This window comes from Malus domestica, chromosome 17, assembly GCF_042453785.1.
Source record: "Malus domestica chromosome 17, GDT2T_hap1".
Taxonomy (NCBI): domain Eukaryota; kingdom Viridiplantae; phylum Streptophyta; class Magnoliopsida; order Rosales; family Rosaceae; genus Malus; species Malus domestica.
In genome coordinates, this window is record NC_091677.1 from 11,477,330 (window position 1) to 11,500,925 (window position 23,596).

Here is a 23,596-nt window from a genome sequence, read left to right on the forward strand (position 1 = left end):
GTTCTCCAACACCCAGGCACCAATGTTTCGTGCAGGCAACAATGGTTGACCAGTGCACCGAGCCAGTCTCATTTTACGTGTCACATTTTTTATACGCCCCAGCCAGGCTCGGTTTGCTCTCGGATCCTTCTCGTTTTGCGTGCGTTGAGCTCGCCTTGTTTTCTGTGAGCATAACCTACCTCATTTTGAATGCATGGAGCTCGCCTCACTTTATGTGTGCCTGGGTTCACTTCCTTTTATGCCAGCAGAGCTTGTCTCGTTTTACGTGCACAAATTCTAAATGGAAATATTTTCCATGAGTATTAAGGAAAACATTATAAGGCAATTGGAAGCGACTTGATGGTTTATTAAGCAATAAATGTATATTTCGTAGAATATTTAAGCCGACAACTGTGTGAAAAAAATATAGTAGTGAGGCCGAAAACAATGTCAAAATGAGGTTCTACCCTAGAGAATATCAACGAAAAGTTTTACTTTAATTTTCAAAACTTCACAGTGAGGCGAATGTGAAAACAAATAGATAAAATGGCAAACTTAAGTACAAATGATTAAAACTGGCAACAAACTGTGAATGTTAACCCACGTTTTTTTTTTTTGAAAAAGGCAAATTTTGTATTTGTGCGAAATATTTTTTGTGAGCATTAAGGAAAACAATATAAAGTATTTGGAAGCGATTTAATGGTTTATTGAGTAATAAATGTATATTTAGTAGAATATTTAAGCCGAAAACTAAAACAATATGTGAAAAATATGGTAGTCAGGCCTAAAACATTGTCAAATGAGGGTCTTCCCTCATGAATTTCAATGGAAAGCCTTAGCTTAATTTCCAAAATATCACAGTGAGGCGAAGGTCAAAATAAATAGATTGAACAATGATTTAAGTGTGACTGGGCGAGGATCGGTAGAATGGCACTGATCTTTCCCTATTCCAATTTATATACTTTTTTTGAGTAGCCATTATTAAATTCAAATATCTTTAAATTTAGGTTTTAAATCGTTGATTACAAGTGTTTAAATATGAATTATAATAGATTTTGCACGATTTTTTATTTTTATTTTTAAAAAACATGAATATGATAGTTTATTATTAGGATAAGAGTAATTTAAAAAAAAAAAAACTAACAAAGAGAAAAAAATTGAAAAGGGGGGATTAGTATGATATTAGCGACTCCAATATAGTCGCTAGTGTGCTAGCGAAGTACCAATCATATCATTTTCATTTTTTTTATTCAATTTTTTGTTTTCTTCCTACCTTACTTATTTAGATTCAAATACCTTTATATTTATATTTATAACATTGCTTTTGAGTGTTTTGACATGGATTACTATCCCAATTCCTTTCATTTCCTTCGGTGTCATTGAGCTAAATAAAGTCCACGCATATTTGTTTAGCTTGTAGAAAGTAGTTATCACTCTCAGTTCACCTTCAAGCGCGGGCTAAGAGGTTAGTAAGCATTGAGATTAAATTTTTTGCACCTAAAATGAGTGTGGCCTCTCTGTGACCCAATTATTGACTGGCACATGTTCATAAACTTAACTTTTCTTAACTTTTTTATCAGAAAACTTAACATGTGTCGGTGAATGATTGGAGCTACAGAGAGGTTACACTTTTTTTTTTGGTGAGGAAAAGCTACTAGGGATGGATTCAGTTCAATTCGGTTTGGTTTTTTGCAGAAACCGAAAACTAAACCGAATTTATTGTTCGATTCGGTTCGGTTCGATTTTCTTTCAGTTTGGGGAGAAACAAAATGACATCCCGACCCGGATTGTCCACTAGGACTTCGGATCGAGTTGTGCTGGCCGACACCTGGAATGTGACGAAGCCATAAAGTATAGTGATGTGGAATATGTGAATAAATTTAAACTTAAAAGTGCCTAAATACGAGAGTGCGCTATGAGTGGAAATGAACCCATTTCACATGTGACATCAGAGCATAAGTAAAATACAGTAGAATTGATTGAAAATCATACCATCGAATGAAATCTCCAATACCAAGATTTGCCACGAATCCTTGTCGATACGAAAACTCTGCTACTAGAACCTAGAGGGATAAAAACAAGAGTGAGTGGGCCTGTAAATAATGCTTTAATAAAGACCTTATAAACGTTATAATCCCTCGTTGTAATATCTGTATAGTTTCCAGGAAATCATACTACGTATGTATGAAATCAAATGTAAATCAACAATAAATCCATGAATATTCCAAATCACTACATATCGGCAACAACATAAAAAAAATCAGGTGCTCATCAATCTATGATAACACATGAGTCGGAGTTGTCTAATGCAACATGTACGACTCATAAATCAATCTATGATAACACATGAGCCAGAGTTGTCTAATGCAACATGTATGACTCATAGGCAACCAGTACGATAATGTCGGAGTTGCCCAGTATTGCAACATGTACGACAGTGTCGGAGTTGCATAAAACACAAATATAGTCATGCCATAACTCAATCATTTCAGATAACACCATAAACTCACCTGAACTTACATGCACGTCCGACGTTCACCTTAATACTTCAAACCATTCACAACAATTATATATAGGTAATATGTATATGGATATAACATGATGCAATCTAAAACTCAACCATATCATAGTATTTTAGAATATATAAATAAATATATATATATATATATATATATATATATATATATATAACATGGCATAAAATGCATAAATCAATTTAAAAGCGTTTGTGGAACTATCAGTTATATATATACGATAAAAAAGAAAAGACTCACTCACCTAAGGTCCACACTACGACTCCTAGCACGAATATCGAGACGTCAAGAACGGTCATCACCTAGAATAAATATTCAATCACGTCTCAGAACTCTTATCAATAAAATACGTAACTTACATAAAACACATCCCAAGGATGTTCTAGAATGATTTGAGACCCATTGACCAAAAGTCAACCGTCGGTCAAATATTAATGGTAGGGTTCACAACCCTACGTAACTCGATCCGGAAGATCCGTACCTCGGATTTCCGATCCATAACTTCCAAAGATCCACATTATGCTTCTAGAACAACATCCTAAAGTTTTGGAACGATCCAACAGTCAAATCTCTGCCAATTGCTAAAATTAAGTGGCGGCTGATGTTTTATTTTACGAACTTACAAATCTGATTAGGAAAGATCCATACATCGGATTCCCGATCTTTAAGTTCCTATGGTCCTCAAATATTACGTACTATACGATACCAAGATTTGGTGATGATCCAACGGTCGGATCGTCAATTCATGCAAGGACCCCGTGAAGGCCAACTAGGTGGTCAACTACGAAACTACATTAAAACATCGTAATTTCACTAAACGGATGTCAAATATAGAATTGGAACATCCAAATTAGCCAAAGATAGTCAGGTGGGGTCTCGGCCCACGCACCGCCGCACGCGGTGGTTGGCTGCCACTGTTTGCAGAAAAATTCCACTATTTCTAAAAATTCTCAAATCTCACAGAAATGAAGATCTCAAAGAGAGGAACAACTTTCATACCAGCCACGAAGTCCAAAAGTGGACGGAAGATGGTCAATTTTGCCCACAAAGCCGACGGGTGCCTAAAGCTTCCCAGCATCGATTCGTAGTCTATGGTGGTCCAACAGGGTCAAGGTTGGTCGGGATTTTCTCCTGGGATGATGGGATACAAAGCCCAAGTGGTGGTATCGACAGTTTCTTTGCCGATTCGCTGGAAAATTGAAAAGAGTGGCCGGAGCATTGTTGATTTTTGTCGACTTTCGTGGCCTCAAACTGCCACATACCGTGGTTAATCAAGGTGGTTCTTGGGTGGGTTTTGTAGAGGGGAATGAGAGCTTCAAGATGGTGGTGGTGGCGTCGAAAAACTCCACCAGAGTTGGCCGGAATCAGCCTTGAAAAATGGGAGGTCGAACTAGGTTGTGTGGTGTGCACGGGTTGAGAGGGAAGGGATGAAGTTCTTCTCTCTCCTTCCTGATTGGCTGATCCCTCTCTCTAATTTCTGATTGGTCCTCCTTCTAACATATCTAATTGGTCACTTAAACAAAATAGTTGATTGGTCCCCTTATGCTTGCTTAAAATCTTATTGGTTTCTTTCCCACAAGGTGGGAGTTCAATTTATTTATAGCTAAACTTTATATAACCAATTTCAAACGTCCGTAATTATACCGTTATAATCCAGACTCGTAAACGGCTTTCGCCTATGCTTTCGTGGTAATGATTACTACACAAATACTCCAAAAGAATGACTCATACATCTCTCTAAACAATGGCCAACGGAAGTCAAAATCATTGCCTCTAGGGCATTTTCGTCAATTCACGCTTTTAAAATTTATAAAACGTAAAATTAGGAACAGGTTGTCACACAAAAGATAAAAAAAAGGGCTCAATCAAATTCACCACCACAATTTTCACAGTTTGACAATGAGAAAATGCGAAGTGAAAAACACTAGCAGAACATTGATAACAGCTGGGGAGGAACAAAAGAAAAAGAAGAGGGCTCAAAATTTGGGCTTCGGTTTGCTTTTCAAGACATTGAGTTCGAAAATTGGGCTCAAAAGATAAATACCCAATATAAATAAAATTAATATATTTTCGAACATTAGAAAATGAAACTGAACCAACCACATTTGATTCGGTTTGGTTCAATTTTTCACATTTGGTTTGGTTTTTTTCTTCCGGTTCAATTTTTTCGGCTTTAGGTCGGTTTTCAGTCCAGTTGTTCTCAAATTTTTAAACCCACCCCTAAAAGCTACACCCATTTTAAGAGAAATTTTTAGTTGTGACTGGAACACAAATGGTATACCATGTGTTTTAATAGGAATGGTGGAAAATTTTATTTTTTAAGTTATAACTTTTTAGCACATATATCCCATCATTTATTTGATGACACGTGATGTACCACGTCGTATACCGATCACACTGAAAAATTTATCTGATTTTACATGCAAAGATTTGATCTCGTAAGCATTACGACTTACGAGTAAATAAAAAAAAAAGTCCCAACTTCACAAAGTGGTTGACCTGACCGCTCTATATCAGCACAAAAATCCATCAAAAGCCAGCACCCAACACAAAATGTCCATAAAAAAAAAACCCTCCCTCTCTCTCTCTCTCTCTCTCTCTCTCTGTTCCAAAATCCTCCAAAGCCTGACAGAAATCATCAGAGACAAGTAAGTCATCTTCTTCCCACTCTTCTCCTTCAAATTCTTTATGCCAAATGTAAAATCTTTCTCAGTTCATATTAAATTCTGGGAAATTTTTCCAACACATTCAGAGGGTAGTAATTTGATTGATTGATTGATTGGATTATTAAGTTAATTAGGATTACGATGATATCTTTAGAGGGTTTTGAGCCCGTAGCTGTTTCTCCCCAGAAACAAGACCCGGCATGGAAACACTGCCAACTTTTCATGAAAGACCAACCCAATGGGGGTAAAGTTGAGTTGAAAAAGTGTATATATTGTGGCAAATTGTTTCAGGGTGGTGGGATTAATCGCCTTAAATCCCACCTTGCCGGTCGGAAGGGCAATGGCCCCACCTGTGATCATGCCCCGCCCGATGTTAGAATCGTAATGTTGCAGAGTTTGAATGATGGGATTGCAGCGTTTAGGCAGAGGAAGAGTCATATTGTTGCTAACCCACATTGTAGCATTAGCGAAGTTGACGGTTCATTAGGCGAAAATGGAGAGTATAAATTGGTTGTAGGACCCGATTCGAATGCGCTGGTGAATGATGAGGAGGTTGGTGGGTTGAGTGGGAATGGAGGAATTAGGTTAACTGATAATTTGACTAATGTGCCCCTTGAAGTAGATAATTCTTATAGGAGTAATGCTCAGCAGGGATTAATTGGAGAGGCCAAATTGTATTTTTCGGTAGATGAAGAGGAAGATGGTGGGACGAGTGTTGATCGAGGAGTACGGCGGAGGGGTAGACCTTCTGGTGGTGCTACCGGTTCTGGTTCAGTTAATGGCGTTACGAAATTTAGTGTTTCCGCTCCTTTTCCTATTTCAGTAGGCAATGCTTTTCCCAATTCAACTTTTTCACAAAACCAAGAAGAAGTTGGCATCAAACTGAATTTTTCTTTAGATCAGGAAGAAGATGTTGGATTGAGTGTTGATAGAAGAGTAAGGCGGAGGGGTACACCTTGTAAAGAAGCTACTGGTTCTGGTTCAGTTAATGGTGTTACGAAATTGAGTAATGCTTCACCTCCTGTTCCTATTGCAATAGGTAATGCTTTTCCCAATTCAAATTTGTTGGAAAATAAAGAAGTTGGCATAAGTAATACAAATGTGAGTGGGAAGAGGGTAAGGGATGAAGATGCTTCGGGGGCTGCCAATGATGGAACCATAGGCAATGATTACGAGGTAACAAGGTTGAGCATTGAACAGATTCATATGGCAATTGGTCGGTTTTTATATGAAATTCAGGCTCCCCTGGATGCAGTAAAGAACTCTGTTTATTTCCAGCCAATGATTGACGCAATTGCCTCTGGGGGAAAGGGGACTGTAGCACCCTCATATGATAACATTCGGGGTTGGATGTTGAAGAATGCAGTTGAAGAGGTGAAGAGTGAAATTCAACAACACACGGAAACATGGGTGAGGACGGGTTGTTCTCTTCTAGTCAACCAATGGAATTCTGAAAAGGGTAGAACTTTGCTAAATTTTGCAGTGTACTGTCCTGAAGGAACAATCTATTTGAAATCTGTGGATGCTTCTTATTTTGTTTTTTCTCCAGATGCTTTGTTTGTATTTTTTAAGGAAGTGGTGGAAGAAATTGGAGTTGGACATGTTTTGCAAGTCATTACAAATACTGAAGAGCAATTTTCTGTTGTTGGGAAGAAGTTGATGGATACGTTCCCTACTCTGTACTGGTCTCCCTGTTCCACCGCTTGCATAGGTTCCATCCTTGAGGATTTTGGAAAAGTTGAATGGATAAATTCTGTAATTGAACAGGCTAGATCTGTTACAAGATTTATCTACAAACATGTTGTCATTTTGAACATGATGAGAAGGTATACATTTGGGAATGACATTGTTAGGCTGGGAGTAACTAGGTTTGCGACAAACTTTATGGCATTGAAACAAATGGCTGACCTTCAATATAATTTGCAGTCAATGGTTACTTCAAACGAGTGGATGGACTGCCCCTATTCTAAAACACCAGAAGGATCGGCAGTGTTAGATATACTAAGTAATCATTCATTTTGGTCTTCGTGCATTTTGATCACCCGTTTGACTAATCCACTCTTGCGAGTTTTGAGAATTGTTGGTAGCCAGAAGAGGCCAGCGATGGGATATGTTTTTGCAGGGATGTATCGAGCAAAAGAAACAATCAAAAGAGAACTTGTCAAGAAAGAAGAATATATGGTGTACTGGAACATTATAGATCACAGATGGAAAAAAATAGTGGATTTTCCCCTTCATGCTGCAGGATTTTACCTTAATCCCAAGTTCTTTTACAGCTTCAATGGAGACATGCATAATGAAATTGTGTCGAGGATGTTTGACTGCGTAGAGAGATTGGTTCCTGATATAAAAGTCCAAGATGAAGTAATCAAAGAGATAAACTTGTACAAAAAAGCTTTTGGAGATTTGGGGAGGAATTTGGCAGTCCGAGCGAGGGACAATCTGCTTCCTGGTGAGAATATTTCATTAGAATGCATTATTATTTTGAGTCGCATGGTTTCGATCTTGGCTATACATGTAGACGGAAGGTAATTAAGCCGTCTTTTAACTTGGTTTTATGTAATAGAATGATAGACGTGATAAAATGCATAAAATATACTGGCCATATAGTTTTTTTTTTTTTTTTAAAAAGAAAAGAAAAGGTATGAGGCCTCCTTTTTTGAGGACATGCTGCAGAGTTCAGATGTTGTTGCATAGTTTGGCTCACTTCTCTAGGTCTCTGTTTGTCAGCTGAATGGTGGTCAACATATGGTGGTGGTTGCCCAAACCTGTCGCGCTTGGCAATTCGTATTCTCAGTCAAACTTGCAGCTTAGTTCAGTGTCAGGAGAATCAGAGTCCCTTCGAACAGTTGCATAAGACAAGGAACAGCTTAGAACATCAGCGGCTTAATGATCTTGTTTTTGTTCAATACAACTTCAAACTAAAACAGAAGTAAGTGGAAACCAATAGGTTCTGTTTATTTGTGTATTCCAAATGTTCTTTGGTCAAAGAAAATAGATCTTTTGCTAATCGACTGTCTTATAGGGTTCATAGGCACAAAGAACAGGAGTACACGGATCCTACATCATTTGACCGTGACAGCATTGCCGAAGACTGGGTAGCAGAGATGGAGATGCACCAAGAAGACATTGAAAATCCTGATTGGAGGTCACTTGATCCCCCCTCTGAGAACTCGAGGCTTTTAGAACTTTCGGTTGATGAAGTAGAAGAATTGGGTTCAGGTAACTAAGTATGCATGGTTTGTAATTTATCGTTGAAGAATGTATTCTTTTCTACATCTTGAGTTAAACTAGAATGTTGGTCAATGTGCAGGGTTTGATGACAATGAAATTTTGAACGGATTGAAAATGGTCAAAGAAGAATGTTAAACACAACGCTGTAAGCCGGCAGGACAGAATGCAAAGACAAACATCGTTATGAGTTCACTACACCACCGTCACTTTCTTCGAGTGCCTACAGTGAGCAAAGCACTTTAGCAAAGTCGTATGTCTCGAGATACTACTCGGGCCCGATTATTTTCTTTCCCTGGCATTACTGCAGAGTGATCGATTCTGAGATGCTAATGTATACAAACGTACGAGGAAAAATACGTGATCGTGACCAGCATCCCGTGATGTGAATTGGTTGGGCAAGTTCCTGCAACATGTAGGTAGTTTACATGGTAGAAAAATAGGGCTTTGTAGCTGACAATTGGAATGCTGAAGCTTTTAACTTTTCAGATATCCTTGTAGTTATAAATCATTTTCCATGTTGCTGACAAATTTAAGCTAGGTTGAAGGAATTTGCAAGGTATCAAGAGGGAAACAATAGGCTTTACTTTGCAGAATGTTCATTAAGAGCATCTCCAAACGGGGTGGGGAGATGCAAAATCAAATTCGCATCTCGTTTTATATTTTCGGGAGGTGTAAATGAGAGTTCTACACTAACTGGAGAGATGTGAATTTGAGATCTTATTTAATTCTCTCTCTATTTTTTCGGCCGAGATGAATATTTTACATCTCTTCATTGAAGAAATTTCCGGCAACTAAAAATGAAAATTGCACGTTTCAAGATATTTTGAATTTCGTATTGGAGATTTAGTGTTATATCAAACATCCATTCACTAAAAAAATCTCCTACCCGCTGGAGAGAAAAACAGAAAGAACCCATATCCTCGTCCATTTTTGCTTTTAGCCTTGAGGTTTAATGTTAGCTTTCATGTTGGTTAATTAGTATTATAAAATTTAACCAAAAAATTAGTATATAAAATAATTTATTTTATTAAGGAGCATTAGTAATTATATTTATTCCGATTAAGGTGAATTAATAAACAGTTTATATGGAATCTCTATTTCTACTTCGATTTTGGAAGATTTTAATAAACAATTTCAGCATGAATCCAATTTTGACTCTTCTTTATTTTGATTCTTCCCTCTTTTTATTACGAATTAGTAAATGTGCCAGGATAGTTAAGAAAAACCCTTAAAAAAAAAAGTCTGTACTGGATTGGAATTTTCTGGCCCAAAGAAAATTAGTTCAATTCAAAACAAGCAGGCCCAAAATAAATGTAGGAAAAAATTGAAAAATCAAAATTAAACGCCGTTGCCGGGGATCGAACCCGGGTCACCCGCGTGACAGGCGGGAATACTTACCACTATACTACAACGACTTGTTGTTAGTTGCCCGTGTAAACATATATACAAAGTTAGATTATGAGAAACCAAAGTCCATAACAATACTACCAATCGAAATGCTCGAACATATATGTTTCGTTCAATCGAGTATTTGTCTGTTGACTCAATTTGCAATCCTAGTTTTAGTAGAGCGTTAAGTTCCGGTCTCAAATACTTTGGATATGAGACCGGAACCTATGTTTAGAAAATGAACGCGTTAAGTTCCGGTCTCAAATACTTTGGATATGATACCGGAACCTATGTTTGGAAAATGAACTTATATGATCGCCATGTTTGAATTTCCATGGCTATCATATTCATGGAAGCTAGGAATTCTTTCTGATTCATTCCAATAGAATTTGGAAGATGAACTTGCTTGAATGCTTCAACTTGAAATATATCAACATCCGCGGGGATGGTTACGTGATTGCCAAGGTACTGTGGAGGCCACACTCAATCCAAACCCCATAAGATTCAATGCAGAACATCTTAATTAAGGATCACATTAGACTATCCTTTCAGTTTTCTTTTTTTTTTGTTTTTAAACTGAAAACTCATTTGAAAATTATTGAAAATTGAAACCAAATTTTGAATCTTCAGTTTTCATTTGTTTTATATAAATAGTTGTTAAACGAATTTTCAGTTTTCACTTTAAAAAAAAAAAATTAAAACTAAAATGAACTGCTAAATACATATCGTCGGGGAGGAAAAATAGGACCATTCATAGGAGCTGGAGTGGATAAAACAGTACTAATTATGGAAGTGATCAACAACATTGTCAAAGCTCAGGGGGGTTGTATCCGTATTTGGCGGAGTAGGTGAAATGTTCTTGATGAGGGGAGATACGACTCACAAACAACCGAGATCGTCCTCTCCTTTTCATAGTAACAAACGCACAAATTCTTATATATCCGAAAGCACCTGCAACCCAGTATAAAAACTAAATACAAACTTAAATAACACATGAATCATCTGTGTTTTGCTTTGCAAACTGCCAAGGGGATAGGAACTAAAATAAATTCCCTGACCAACAACCTCTCAAAAAACCAAGCTTGAAAGCATAAAAACAAGGCCTTCAATCTTCCTGTGCAAAATTAATAACAAGCGAAACAATTAACGAAGTAATCAACCAAAACCTGACGGTCAAACCCAAAAACATAAATATGTAATCTAGTACTGTTTCCCAAGAATGATGCCGATGATCGCAGAAACCACAGCCACTCCCACGATGAACTTAACGCTCATCATTGGGGAAGCCTCGGCAGTATGTGTATGGATATCTGAAGATGATGAGGTTTGAACAGGTGTTGCTTCTGACTTCTTCTTGCTCTTCCTTTTCGATGGAGTTGAAACGGTTGATCCAATGTCCCTGGATTTCACTTCCAGTCCGGCTACACTGCCTCCATCACCCTGCAACATGATCTTTTAAACATAAGTGATTTTAATTTCGCACTCGAATTCTTGTGAGTTAAAAGCCTTGTGCAGTAGCTGAAAACCTTTTGGTATGGTTTAATGCTTTCGTTTCCCACAAGTTGTTTAGGACAATTAAGTTGGAAAACTTGACAGCCACTTACAACTTAAGATTACATAACTAGTGTATGCTGTTTTCGAAATTTCTACTGCGGTGGTATCTATAAAGGGAGTTGGGAAACAGAAATAAACATACCCTTTCTGTTACTTTGGTATCTGCCAGCTGCAGTTTTTGCTCGAGCTCCTTGACTTGCTTATCTAGAAGTGCGATTTCTTTATTCTTAGCTTCAAGTTCTTCAAGGGAACGCTTCAACGATGCTTCTCGTTCCAGGTCCTTTTGAGAATCTGCTTCTTTCTGTTGAATAGGAAATTCAAACATGGAATGTTGAGAATTGTCATCGTGCAGTTTTAAGTAAAAGAAATCTTAAGCATTGATCGGTGCCTTACCTTTTCAGCAACAGTGGCATGAGCAAGTTGTAACTCGCTATGGAGTTTTGTGACTTGTTCATTCAATAAATCTCTGTCATGGACCTTATGCGCGTGATCCTCCAACTTTGAAGTCAACTCTGCCTCTCTTTCGGCCGCAGCCGCCTTAATGCTTTCAACCTACAATTCATCTGAGTCAGAAAGAATTTTTAAAAAGATGAATGGCTTTCTTTGGCTGCCCCCATCGCATGCAGAAAATAAATATTTATAGGTTGCAGGATAAGAGCCTATTCTGTGGATTTTTTTTCATGAATTGATATTTACCTCTTTTTGCAGTTGAGCTTCAGTTTTCACCAATTTCTCTTCGAGTTCCTTGAGAGAATTCTGCAACAAAGGCTTCTCAGCAACCTCAGCCTTGAGATTTTCAATCTCAGATTTTAAAGCAGCTTCTCCTGCTTTTTGTTCTTTGAGCTGTTCTTCAAGCTCGGATATCACTTGCTGGAGTTCCTTCTTAGTATTTTGATGCACTTCATTAAGCAGGCTGTTCTCATCCATAACCGAAGATATCTGTGGCAAACAAATGTAGCTAATAAGCATAAAGCAACAATAAATAGCCGCAAAATAATAACAAGAAAGTTTGGTGCAAACCTGAGATTGTAGTTTCTGCCCTTCAGAAGAATGCTGCTGCATTAAATCTTCAATAGTCCTTTTTGCAGCCTGAAGTTGTTCAACTGTTTCGTCCTTCTCAACAACTGCAGTAGAATATTTTGCTTCAAGGTCACTTAGTTTGGACTCGTATGTAGACACATCCTCTGTAAGCTTTATATTTGCCTCAGCTAGTTTTCCGCTCTCCTCTTCAAAGTGAGCTGACTTGGTTTGCAGTTCCTCAACAATATTCTCCAGATTCTTCAGCTTTGATAGACTCTCTTCCAGCTCCGCATTTCTGGTTTCAGAAACCGCAGATGTTTCTCGAACTTGCTCTTCATACAATTTTACTTGGCCTTGTAGGGCATTTAGCTTCTCGAGCAATTCATTAGCTTCCAAATCTCTCTGACTGAATCTTCCAATGGCTTCTTGCAATTTCGTCTCTGCTTCCACAATGCGGGCTTCGGAAGCAGAATGAAGGTCTAAGGCTCTCGAGTGCTTATCTGTTAATTCTTCAACAGTGCTCTTGTGCGAAACAAGTTCTCTTGTAGTGACTTCAGTTTCAGATAGAGTAGCATTCAAAGATTCCTGCAATTCATCAATCTTGCATTTCAGCTGAACATTCGTCTCAACTAGCATTTCGTTTTCTGAGAGGGTCTGAGAAGCTTTGTTTTCTGCTTCCAAGATCTGTTTTCTGAGTTCTTCATTTGTACTTTCTGAAGATGCAAATTTAGCCAAGCTGTTGTCCAGCTCTTCTTTCAACGATGCAGATTTCCGCTCTGCTTCAGCAACATGCTCTTCATAAACCTTCACCTGATCTTCTAGAACCTTTAGTTTCTCAAGCAGAGAATTTGCCTCAGCATCCCTGTTAGTGAAGCTCCCTAATGCTTCTTGAAGTTTGATCTCTGAATCCCTCACTAGGGTTTCATGTAGCGCTTGAAGTTCTGAGTTCTTTGACGCTGTTTCCTCTATTACTTTGCCTTGTTGCTCCAGTTGCTCCTTGGCAGATTTGAGTTTCGCTATGACCTCGCCTTCTCTGATTCCAGCAGCATTAAGATCATTTTCAATGCTTTCCAATTTCTCTTGAGTCATCTTCAATTCATCTCTCAAGACCTCCACCAAGTTTTCTGATTCGGAAAACTTCTCAGTAAAACTACTCGATGCATCCTCTAACCTTTTCTTCTCTTCTGTGGCAACATTCAAGGCTTCAAACAACTCCCTTTCCTTTTCGTTGGCCGCTTGCAGTGCAACTTCAAGGCTAGATGTTCTTGCTTGGAATGCCTCGAGTTCAGAGGCAAGTTCAGATACCTTGTTAGAATAATTCTTAGAATCTGCTTCTGCATCCTGACATTTCTTTTCCAACGCAGTTATTTGTTCCTCAAGTTCTTGAATTCTGTACTTCTCTGTTTCAAGCATTAACTCCAGCTCGCTCACCTTTTTACCAGTATCCTCCACTTTGGTATGAGAAATTTGGACCAAATCTTCAAGTTCGAGGCTTCGCTGATGGTGTTCACTGGCCCGGCCCTCATGTTCAGCACATTTCTCGGAGGCAGTCTTCAGTTCCTCCTGAAGCTCTGAATATTGCAAAGTTGTCTGGTTTAACTCAGATTCCAGCTGGCCTATCTTCTCTTGGTATTCTTGCACCTGACCGGTCAGCTGTTTCTTTTCTTCCTCGACCTCGCTCAATGTAGTATTGAGTGCAGATATTTTTTGAGAGAATTCTTCCAGACCACTCTCAGGAATTCCTCGGTTCAGCTCTACCGCATTTAACTGTTGCTCAAGCTCTACATTCTTTTGTTCTACAGCTATAAAGCGCGTCTCAAGCTCTCTCAGTTGCGATTTTGCCTCCTCCGCTGCTGCATTTGAAGCTTGAATAATTGCTTCAAGTTCAAGATTCTTTTCAGTAGCAGTTGCAAAAGCAGTTTCTGATTCCTTATGGAGCTCTTCCAGCGACTTCAACTTCTGTTCAAGCTCGGCATTGTTTGACAGAGATTGAGACAAAAGATCATCTTTTTTACCGAAGTTCTCTTCCGAAAGCTTCAATTTTTCTTCGAGATCACTGCACAGCTCCTTCATCAGCTGCACATTACCGGTGAGATCTGCCACAGCTGCTTCCAGAGCTTCTTTTTCTTTGGTTACTATTGCCAAATTCTCCTGTGCAGCTACGGCCCGTTCTTCTTGAGTTTTTCGTGCGGCTTCAACTAATTCCTTGGCACTCCATTCCTCCTGTAGCTTCAACTTGATTTCTTCCAATTCAGAAACCTTTGCTTGAAGATCTTCTTTAGTTGAGGCAAACAGATTTTCAAGAGCGGAAATATCTTCCTTCACTTGAGATTCCGAGGCCTTTTTCAGGCTCAATTCCTCAGTCAGTTCATTTATCAGAGCTTCCTTAGCCGAGAGTTTCTCCTCCAGGTCCACGCCTTGAGACTTTGATAGAGCCAGCTCTTCTTGGACAGCAGAAAGCTCGGCAGCCGTAGAACTGAGTGCTTCTTTGACTTTTTCATCTTCGGCAATCTTTTCATACAGGCCCTTGAGTTCTCCTTGTATCGAAGCCATCTGATCTTCCATCTCTTTCGCACTCAACTTTGTTGCTTCGAGCAGTTTCTCGAACTCCAAGGCCCTCTTTGTCTCAGATTCAGCATGTGAACCACTTTGCTTGTGCAGGTCCTCAAACTTTTGCACCTCGCAGGCAGAACTCTGCAGCTCTTGCTCCAATTCCTGCATCCTCTTTCTCGAGCTTTCAAGCTCAAGATTGAGACCATCAAACGATTCCTTCACCCCGATCAGATCCTTGTGCTTTTCTTCTTGAGCTTGCAATGCCTCTTGCAAAACATTGAGCTGCGAACTGTATTTCTCCTCGGCTTCAGTGATTTGCTCTTGCAATTTCTTATGACTGAGTTCGAGCTCTTCATACTTCTTTCCGCTTTCTCCCAGCTTCTCCTTCGTAAGCAAGACCTCATGCTTCAGCTCAGAGTTCTCTGATTCGGAATGCTTCAATGCACCAGCCAACCTTTCGACTTCAACCTCAAGGTCACTCAACTTCTCCCGCGCTTCTAGCAATTCTCTGCTCGAACTGCTCGAGCTTCTCTCAATAACAGATGGCTTGTCGTCCTCCACCAATGCTGTTTCAGCAGCATGAGAACCATCCTTCACATCTATCGATTCTCTCTCAACTTTTATGAACTCTCCATCAAAGGTTGCTTCCTCCTCTTCATTCCTCCTTTCTTTTTCAACCGGAGGCACTTCCCCATTCGATACCTACATCAAAAAAAAAAAAAAAAACATTCAAAATCGATTCAAATCCATGCAAAATCAAATGATCCCACGAAAGGCTTAAATTACAGATCGTAGATTGCGGTTACCTTGATCGCTTCGGCATTTGTAGTCTCGGCATCATCAGCAATCTTCATCGGGGTTTCGGGAATCACTTGTGCTTCTTCCATATTTTACCAAATTTTCACCTACCCCACTTGCTTCCCTGTGATTTTAGAACAACAACTTCATCAGACTCGTCGGTGGCTAATCTAACAAAATCTATCATTTGACAAAAAAACTTCATCAGACTTGTCTAAAAAGAAATCATCATCTTAATTGCTACACTTTCTTTTTCTAGGAAAATTCTTTTACGTGAAGGCTTTTGCAATAATGCATGAAAAATGGGTAGGGGCACTTCTGTAATTTGGATCACAAGGAGAGGACAGGTCACAGGACCGCTTTGTAAACTGTGGGCCGGACAAAGACAAACAATCTGACGTGGAATCCAAACAGGGACCCATCAGCATCATGGCACAGAATGTTAATTCAATTATTTTTCATAAATTAAAAGTAAAAAAAAAAAATCTAAATTTCTAGTCAATTATTCAGGCTACTTCTAACATCAATACATGTTAAAAGAGGTTGAAAACTTTAAGTTTTAACGAAAATGAAAAAATAAAAGGTAAAATAAATAGTACCATGATTGATTTTTTAGTGTAAAAATATGATTTTTCGTTAAAGTAAACAGTACCAGAAGCTTTTCGTTAAAGTTATCTAACTAATACTAGTAAGGGTAAATGTTATTCATACAATTATTTTTACCTCCCAGTCTTACACATTCTTGTTAGTTTTTTGTCATTGATCTTCTTCACTTCTTTTACCTAATGGCCGAAAATTGAAGAGGGAGTGTGAGAAGTTAAAAAGGATGCATGAATAGCACTACCCTTAATAAAACATAGGTTCTAGGTTTTTGGCCCCCATTCAGATAAGCTAGATAATCACAACTCGAGCTAATAACACTACGCAACTGTGGAACCATACTCTCTGATACCCCAAAATGAAAAAGCCAATAGGAAAACATCTTAATTATTTTTAAGGTAAGATCAAAGGTGGTGCTATTAGACACTACTTGTTGCCTTCCACATATTCTTCTTAATTTACAGATCGAATAAATTAAAAAAAATCAAATAAAAGAAAAACACCACTTGTTACCTTCCACATATTTTTCTTAATTTACAATTATCAAATTGAATAAATTAAAAAAAATCAAATAAAAAAATTAACAGAGAAAAAAAACGATATGTGTGAAATAGCACCACCCAAGATCAAAACCACCTGCTGCCTGCCATTTTTTGTCACTTAACTAGTGATGATCTTAACATGTGGAACGATTTAGTATGTGGGACCCAAAATACTTCATTCAACCCCATCTTCTAAGAATTCATTTTTAATATAAAGGATTGCATCATTACATGGCTTTAAAAAAAAATGATAAAATTGGAAAAAAAAAAAAAAAAGCTGTACATCTTTGAATCTCTAGAGACATCTGGACCGTCCGTTGCTAATTCACAAAAAGTGAAGCACACAGTGGGTGGTGGCCTGCCACTTACAAGGTTGGTCCGTCCGGAAAGGGATCATCTCCGGATCTCTTCCTTCTAATTCATCAAGTTTGAAGATTCGGATTATTGAAATTTGATCTAACGGTTAAAAATAGTGGCCTATTTTAAAAATTATAATAATTTTAATCGTTAGATCAAATTTCAATAACCCGAATCTTTAATCTTGATGAATTAGGAAAAATAGATCCGGAGAGCATCCCTTTCCGATCCGTCCATCCTTTATTTTTTGGCTGTATTTTTTTTTTTATATTTGAATTGACAGATCACAGACAGACCCTATCTTTTCTTAATTTCCTTTCCAAGTTGATGACCAAAAAGAAGAAAACAAAGAAAATTAAAAAGATTGTTTCAAAGTTAAAGCAGCAAGGAGACATCATTTTCTTTCTTAATTTTGTTTTCCTATTTCAGGTTTTTTTATATATAAATATTATCTGCAATAAGAGACTAGAGGATTGGCCTAAAACTCACAACAGATTAACAATAATATGATTCAAATTCATTTTTGACGAGAATCAAACCTAGAACTCTCAAATTTTTTTAACAGATCCTAAATCACCATTTTTAACTCCTTAATTACATAAAGAGGCATACCAATTATCTTTGACAAATGGAGAAAAAATTAGGTGGCCACTAACCACGGGCCAAGGCCACTAATTAAGGTTGATCATCAAGATCAACTTTGACATGACATAGACGCTATAACATGAATAGGGCGAGAAGGAACGAGATCAACTAAGTCCTTCTAATTAATTAATTCTCGATTTTTCAGATATTAGATTATCTGACTAATCTCATGACACATACGTCAGCAATCGCACGAGATGTCAAGAGTGAGTAAATTACATATTTACATACATACAATACGTAGCATCTTTTTCTCCATCTTACATTTACTACTATTTTTGCTACTAGTAATTCAATAACATTAGAAATAAAAACTTGACTAAAACTAAATAAATTTATATTTAATTTAATTTAATTTAATTAAGAGCTGGAATCCAAGTGGAACTCGAAGTTTCGAACTGCAAAAAATGGGTATAAAAAAAAATTGGGAGTTTTTTTGTGTTTGTTAAACATTCAGTTTCAGTTTTTTTTCACTAAACCGGCTTTTTTTCACATCTGTTTTATATAAAAGTTTACCAAACTTTTTTTTTTCAAAAGCACTTTTACCAAAAAATTTACTTTTATTTCACATCTACTTATTCTCAGAGTACAGCATAATTAGTTTTTTTTTAAGCACAACAATACTAAATCAGCCCTAAACAAACCTCAAATATATTAAATTTACCAATAAATTCATACTTTATTAACCCTTTAATAGCGATCTAAACAGCTAAGACGACTAAAATCTCCACCTAACCCCCTAATTAAATAAAAAATAATTTCGAGATTTATTTCTCCTGTTTCTGCAAGGATCTCAAAGCAACAGACTGGTCAAACAAAAGAATGAACCAATTGGACTTTCTCATCAAAATAAAAATGAACATAGAAACTGAAGCAGATAAATGATCATCAACCAGCAATTCCAAGGTGAAAGAATTATGATATGGTGATGGTTTATTCGAAGACCTTTGTTTTTTTACAAGACGATATTCTAAACTACTCTAACTTACGGTACCGCGCGGCGGTATTAGTTTCACTGAAGAACTGGCCTAACCCATTTGCAGATCCATTCAGAGACTTCAAAGACACAAACTTTGACATAAAAAAACACATGAAAATCCTCATATGAAATTATCAATCCAATCCAGATATAAATCAAATTCTCAAATTTTGACAAAATCCAAACCAAACCCAGATTCCATCATCACCCTATGATCGATGAAAGCTTGATGCTTGATCAAATCAAAACACCACAAACAAAAGAATAACAAAACCTCTGCATCAGTCAGTAAAAACAGAGCAACCATGCACAAAATAAATAGAAAAAGAAAAAACAAAATAAGCAGAGAGAGATTGATGGGTTACCTAATGAAGTTTTGATCGGATTCTCCTGATATTTCTGGGAAGCTTTTTCTGTTGTTTTTTCTCGACAGACGAAGAACAAATTGAGCGATTAGGATTTTGGAGGAAGGTGATGAGGACTATGAAGGTGAAAAAACAAAATGAAAAGGGCAGAGGCGTAGCGAGAGAGAGAGAGAGATTCCAACTATATAAATACGAGTGAGCGGGCAGAGGGTACACCCTTAGTGCCGTGGAAGAGATTTTTCAGTGTGAACATCATTATATAAATCGTGTTATATGTGTGTTAAAAGTTAATAACTAAAAAAAATATTTCACATCATTTCTATTAAAACACATGATGTATCACTTGTGTTCCGAATACAATTACAAATTTTTCGTGCCGTGGGACCTCTTTGGGGGGAATCGGACAGTAGCAGCTGCTTTGCTATCTTCGCAGACTCTTAACCTCCGATTTCGTTTGAATTACAAGGAAGGACATCCAGAGACGCAAATTGTATGTTGATTTGGGATTTGTGATTTTCCCCTTATTTTTTGTTATTTTTTGACGTGTTTGGATTTTAGACCTATGGATTTCAACTGAATCTTTTTTTTCAACTGTTCAAATCTGTGGATTTGAAGCCTCTTGATTCTACAATCCATTGTTTGGACATAATACTTAAAGGTAGGAATTTGAATTTTAGGTATAAATAGAGAAACTTTTAGACATCAATGATAGAATGATTTCATTAATAAGAAACGAACATGCAAGAGGGTGTCATATTAGATACATATTCTTCAGTGACCAAATCTTTGATCTGGGGAGAAATTTGCACAATTAATTCACCAGATAAACCTCTACATAGCTACCACAAACACGAATAGCGAACAATGCAAATCTAACGTAAAGACAATATAAACGTCAAGTTTGGTACTGAATGGCACACAAAGACATCTCTCAAACAAGCGAGGCCACAAAAATCATTGCGAAAACAACAATGCCACAACAAATTGCCGAAGCAACCACAAAACAATAAAACTAGCTAATCTGAAAATTAAACCACAAATTAGCTCGTTTCATAGCCAGGGCAACACCACTTTTGAACATATTTGTATAGAAAAGACACCACATATGTGGCCAAGTAAGGCGGCTCAGCCACGGGTAGGCTGAGCACAGCCACCATGGAGAATGATTTGTAAGAAATGGATCTGACCTATCATAACCATAATCTTGCCCACAACCAAGAATCAAGGCCAAATTCGAAGGCCAACCCGGATTTGGAAAGAATACACCAACAAAATTTGGAGGGTTGTTTGTAAAAATGTGAGAGAGAGGATGAAAGAATGGGGAACACGATGTAGCACCAAGGAGAGCGCCTGATGGGCAGGCAAAGACCAGAACAGGGAAGGGAAACATAGGTGATGTGGGGGACGGAAGAAAGGAGAAGGGTGATGTAGTGAATTGAGCGATAGAAAGAAAGGAAGAGACGGGAATAAGGACTATACGAAGGTTTAGAGTTTAGAAGGCTGCCCAGGCCCAACCTAAATCAAGGGACTGACAACTGTGAGGCTTTGAGATCTAGAGTTTTTGGAAAAGAAAGGTTATGTGACAAGAGATTCATTTTTGAGATCGAGGTCTCGTAAATTCTGAGAAGTTATGTGATAAGAGAAATGTTAAAGAAACTCTTTCAAAGTAGGATTCTCTATGAACTATTTGTCATCTCATAGTTTATTATGATTTTCCGTGCCTATTGTGGAGCCAAAAATAATCACAAGGTGACATGTGGATTTTTGGATAAAAGATGACAAAAATACCCTTAAGGCATACCAAAATTCCTACGCGCAAGCAGCGGACAATCATCCGTCAATCAAGTCAAAAGTGTCCAAAATAGGTAACCAATTCAAAGATATTCTCATCCATCCTTATCTTAGGTAATTATTTTATAACCTACATAACATTCCATTTAAGTGGAGGTTAATTGGCTAATTAGTGGATTAATCCATTAATCACCAATTAAATCACCCATTACACCCAAAAAAGTAACCTAGGGCCGGCCACTCTTTCTTCCAAAGAGGGTCGGTCATGGTCTATAAATAGGACTCCATTTTCTGTAAAAAGGGAGTTCCAACACTCTTGCAAAGCTCCCAAAAAGCTCTCTAAACATTTTCTCTCTAAATTCTAACTTTGGCATTAGAGGTTCTTCGGCCAAAGCCCCCCCATTCATCGTGGGCGCGTGAGGCTTTTGGCCTTAACCAAAGGTGTTAATTGTTTTGTAGGTGCAATTTTGTCCAAGATCAAGGAGGGAGAAATTTACATCCACAAATTGGTGCTTTCATTGAGAGAAGAAATCCACACTCGTAGAAGACTCTCGCATAAAAAAGGTTTTTCTCTATTTTCTAGTTTACTTGTATTTTTTTCATATGTTCTTATTATTAGAATTTTGTATTTGCAAAGATTATTTGATAAAACATAAAAGAAGAATACAATGGCTAGAAATTTAGAAAATGCCACGAGTGAAAATTCCAATATCCAAGGAATGGGACCATGGCGATCCACGATGCTAAATGCGACAATAAGTGGAGCGGCACCACCACCACGAGTTTCCACCACAGGAACCACCGCGGTGGCTCCGTTGCGAGGTCCATGGTACCTTCACCACGGCCTGAGCCATGCCATCCAAAGCTCACGATACTAAGGCCACAACCCAAGCCTAACGCTAACTCAACGTGTTGCCAAGCTGAGCCCAAGCTTCGCACCCATGTGCATCATACTCTGAGAAGCCTGCTCCCGCCAAGCAACCCACTCTTGTGGCCCAGCCTGCTCCCGCCGAGTAGCCCATTCTTATGGCCCAGCCTGTTCCAACCGTGCAGCCCAATCTCGTGGCCCAGCCTGTTCCCGTGGCCTTCCAAGCAGCCCAAATCAATCCAAGATTAGTTCAACCATCTCGGTTTCAAATTTTCGGACCGACAATCGAACCAGGAGCATTTTCACCACATTTTTCTTCAGATTTGACATTTCCCAACTTAAATCTCGCGCCCAAAGTCTACCACACTTCCACTGTTCAAGAAGACGCATTTATTTCAAGTTATTCCCACCCAAATGGAGAACAACACTTGTCTCAACAAGTCATAGAGTTGACGAGCTTTCTCACACAACAGACGACCTTGAGGAACCAGCTCTTATAGCGCACCGAGATGCAACATGCCCCATACAAGGGTGTCATGAAGTAGGACAAGGGCAGACAAAGAACCTCTCCAGCAGCGTCCCGGAAAGCAGCCACTCAACCAGCTACGAACCAAGCGTTCAGGCAATGTACACTCTCGATTAGGCCCCCGAGATAGCGTATACTCTCGTCTTAAAGTGCAGAGGAGCGTGCACTCTCGACTAGGCCCACAGACGAGCATACATTCACGGTTGGGGTCACACTCCAATAGTCAACATGAGCAACCTTCCAAGCGAAGTGTTCATTCGCGACTAAGCCCGCAAAGAGCATCATCCACCTCACATCGGAGTAGGTAACACGACGAACTGAGAGAAATAGTCACTCAATATGGCTTAAGTTCAACTGGCAGCCTGCGAAGAACTCACTCACATGCTAGGAACGTGCTACGTGCACCTCATCTGCATTATAGACAAACCAAACACATGGAAGAGCAACCTAGACCAGCAAGTCACGGTTGGGGGCAGCCGAGAGCTCCACTGCCTCAACAAAGGAAAATTCAAGAAGAAATAGAAAGACTCTTGACCAAACGATTGCTCAATTTCCAACGCAACAAGGTCCTCGCCGATGCACTACGACGAAACATGACCAACATAAGTAGGTCACCCTTCACGGACAAGATCGAGCAGGCAGAACCTCCACACGAGTTCAGCATGCCATATTTCATATCTTTCAAAGGGGATAAAGACCTAGAGAGACACTTAAAGCACTACCGAAGTGCAATGATCCTCTATCGAAACAACGATGATCTCATGTGCAAGATATTCACCACCACTCTACAAGGCGAGGCGCAAGATTAGTTCTACACCCTGTGGCCACAATCCATCCGGAATTTTGACGAACTTTCTTTGGTTTTCATCAAAGAATATTCATCCTGTCACTCGATCAAAAAGAAGTCCGACCATTTGTTCGATGTCAAGAAGAACCCAAAGGAGTCGCTTCCTGACTATGTGAGGAGGTTCAAAGCAGATAAGGCAAGGATAGTCGGATGCAACGACTCGATAGCTAAAGCAGTATTCCAAAAATGACTTCTAACAGACCACCTACTGTTTGGAAAACTGATAATGAAAGAAGATTTAACTCTGGCAGACTCTTTCACTCTGGCAAAAAAGCATGCACTTTGGGACGAAGTTCGCCGATGCCCATTCAAGGCAAATCTGAGCGATCTTGAATATGAAATTCCCCAC

At 38.5% G+C, this 23,596-nt stretch overlaps 2 protein-coding genes and 1 non-coding gene across 9 annotated transcripts; 1 reads left to right on the plus strand and 2 right to left on the minus strand.

The window, feature by feature from the left end:
* Nucleotides 1-5,051: 5,051 nt before the first annotated feature.
* LOC103405111 (uncharacterized) lies at nt 5,052-9,162 on the plus strand. 2 transcript variants are annotated; one of them, XM_008344076.4, is made up of 4 exons: nt 5,052-7,631; nt 7,910-8,111; nt 8,205-8,401; nt 8,493-9,162. In XM_008344076.4, the coding sequence occupies exons 1-4, from the start codon at nt 5,321-5,323 to the stop codon at nt 8,546-8,548; spliced, it is 2,766 nt and encodes a 921-aa protein (XP_008342298.3). In that variant the 5' UTR covers nt 5,052-5,320; the 3' UTR covers nt 8,549-9,162. The 2 variants fall into 2 exon arrangements, 1 of the variants encoding a protein (XP_008342298.3); XR_011578392.1 differs by having other exon boundaries at nt 5,058-7,707.
* Nucleotides 9,163-9,756: 594 nt separating this feature from the next.
* Nucleotides 9,757-9,828, minus strand: TRNAD-GUC (transfer RNA aspartic acid (anticodon GUC)). Its single transcript has one exon. It is a non-coding gene; the product is annotated as a tRNA-Asp (tRNA).
* An 880-nt stretch (nt 9,829-10,708) lies between these two features.
* LOC103405114 (COP1-interactive protein 1) lies at nt 10,709-19,462 on the minus strand. 6 transcript variants are annotated; one of them, XM_070817666.1, is made up of 8 exons: nt 19,216-19,442; nt 16,451-16,509; nt 15,736-15,851; nt 12,377-15,631; nt 12,053-12,295; nt 11,750-11,908; nt 11,499-11,657; nt 10,709-11,254 (listed from the first exon to the last, which is right to left on the minus strand). In XM_070817666.1, exons 3-8 carry the CDS (start codon nt 15,814-15,816, stop codon nt 11,003-11,005), a joined length of 4,149 nt encoding a protein of 1,382 aa, XP_070673767.1. In that variant the 5' UTR covers nt 15,817-15,851; nt 16,451-16,509; nt 19,216-19,442; the 3' UTR covers nt 10,709-11,002. The 6 variants fall into 6 exon arrangements, with proteins under 6 accessions (XP_070673767.1, XP_070673769.1, XP_008342301.3 ...); XM_070817668.1 differs by having other exon boundaries at nt 10,709-11,242; nt 19,216-19,390; XM_008344079.4 differs by lacking the exon at nt 16,451-16,509 and having other exon boundaries at nt 10,709-11,242; nt 19,216-19,462.
* Nucleotides 19,463-23,596: the final 4,134 nt, after the last annotated feature.

Excerpts from the sequence above, each read along its gene's own strand:
- LOC103405111 (XM_008344076.4), top strand. The coding sequence starts at position 5,321 with ATGATATCTTTAGAGGGTTTTGAGCCCGTAGCTGTTTCTCCCCAGAAA. Across the intron at positions 7,632-7,909 it reads GAGGGACAATCTGCTTCCTG|CTGAATGGTGGTCAACATAT; the intron begins GTGAGAATATTT and ends TCTGTTTGTCAG. Across the intron at positions 8,402-8,492 it reads AGTAGAAGAATTGGGTTCAG|GGTTTGATGACAATGAAATT; the intron begins GTAACTAAGTAT and ends GTCAATGTGCAG.
- LOC103405114 (XM_029096969.2), bottom strand. The coding sequence starts at position 15,816 with ATGGAAGAAGCACAAGTGATTCCCGAAACCCCGATGAAGATTGCTGAT. Across the intron at positions 11,658-11,749 it reads ATGCCACTGTTGCTGAAAAG|AAAGAAGCAGATTCTCAAAA; the intron begins GTAAGGCACCGA and ends CCTATTCAACAG. Across the intron at positions 11,255-11,498 it reads ATACCAAAGTAACAGAAAGG|ATCATGTTGCAGGGTGATGG; the intron begins GTATGTTTATTT and ends TATGTTTAAAAG.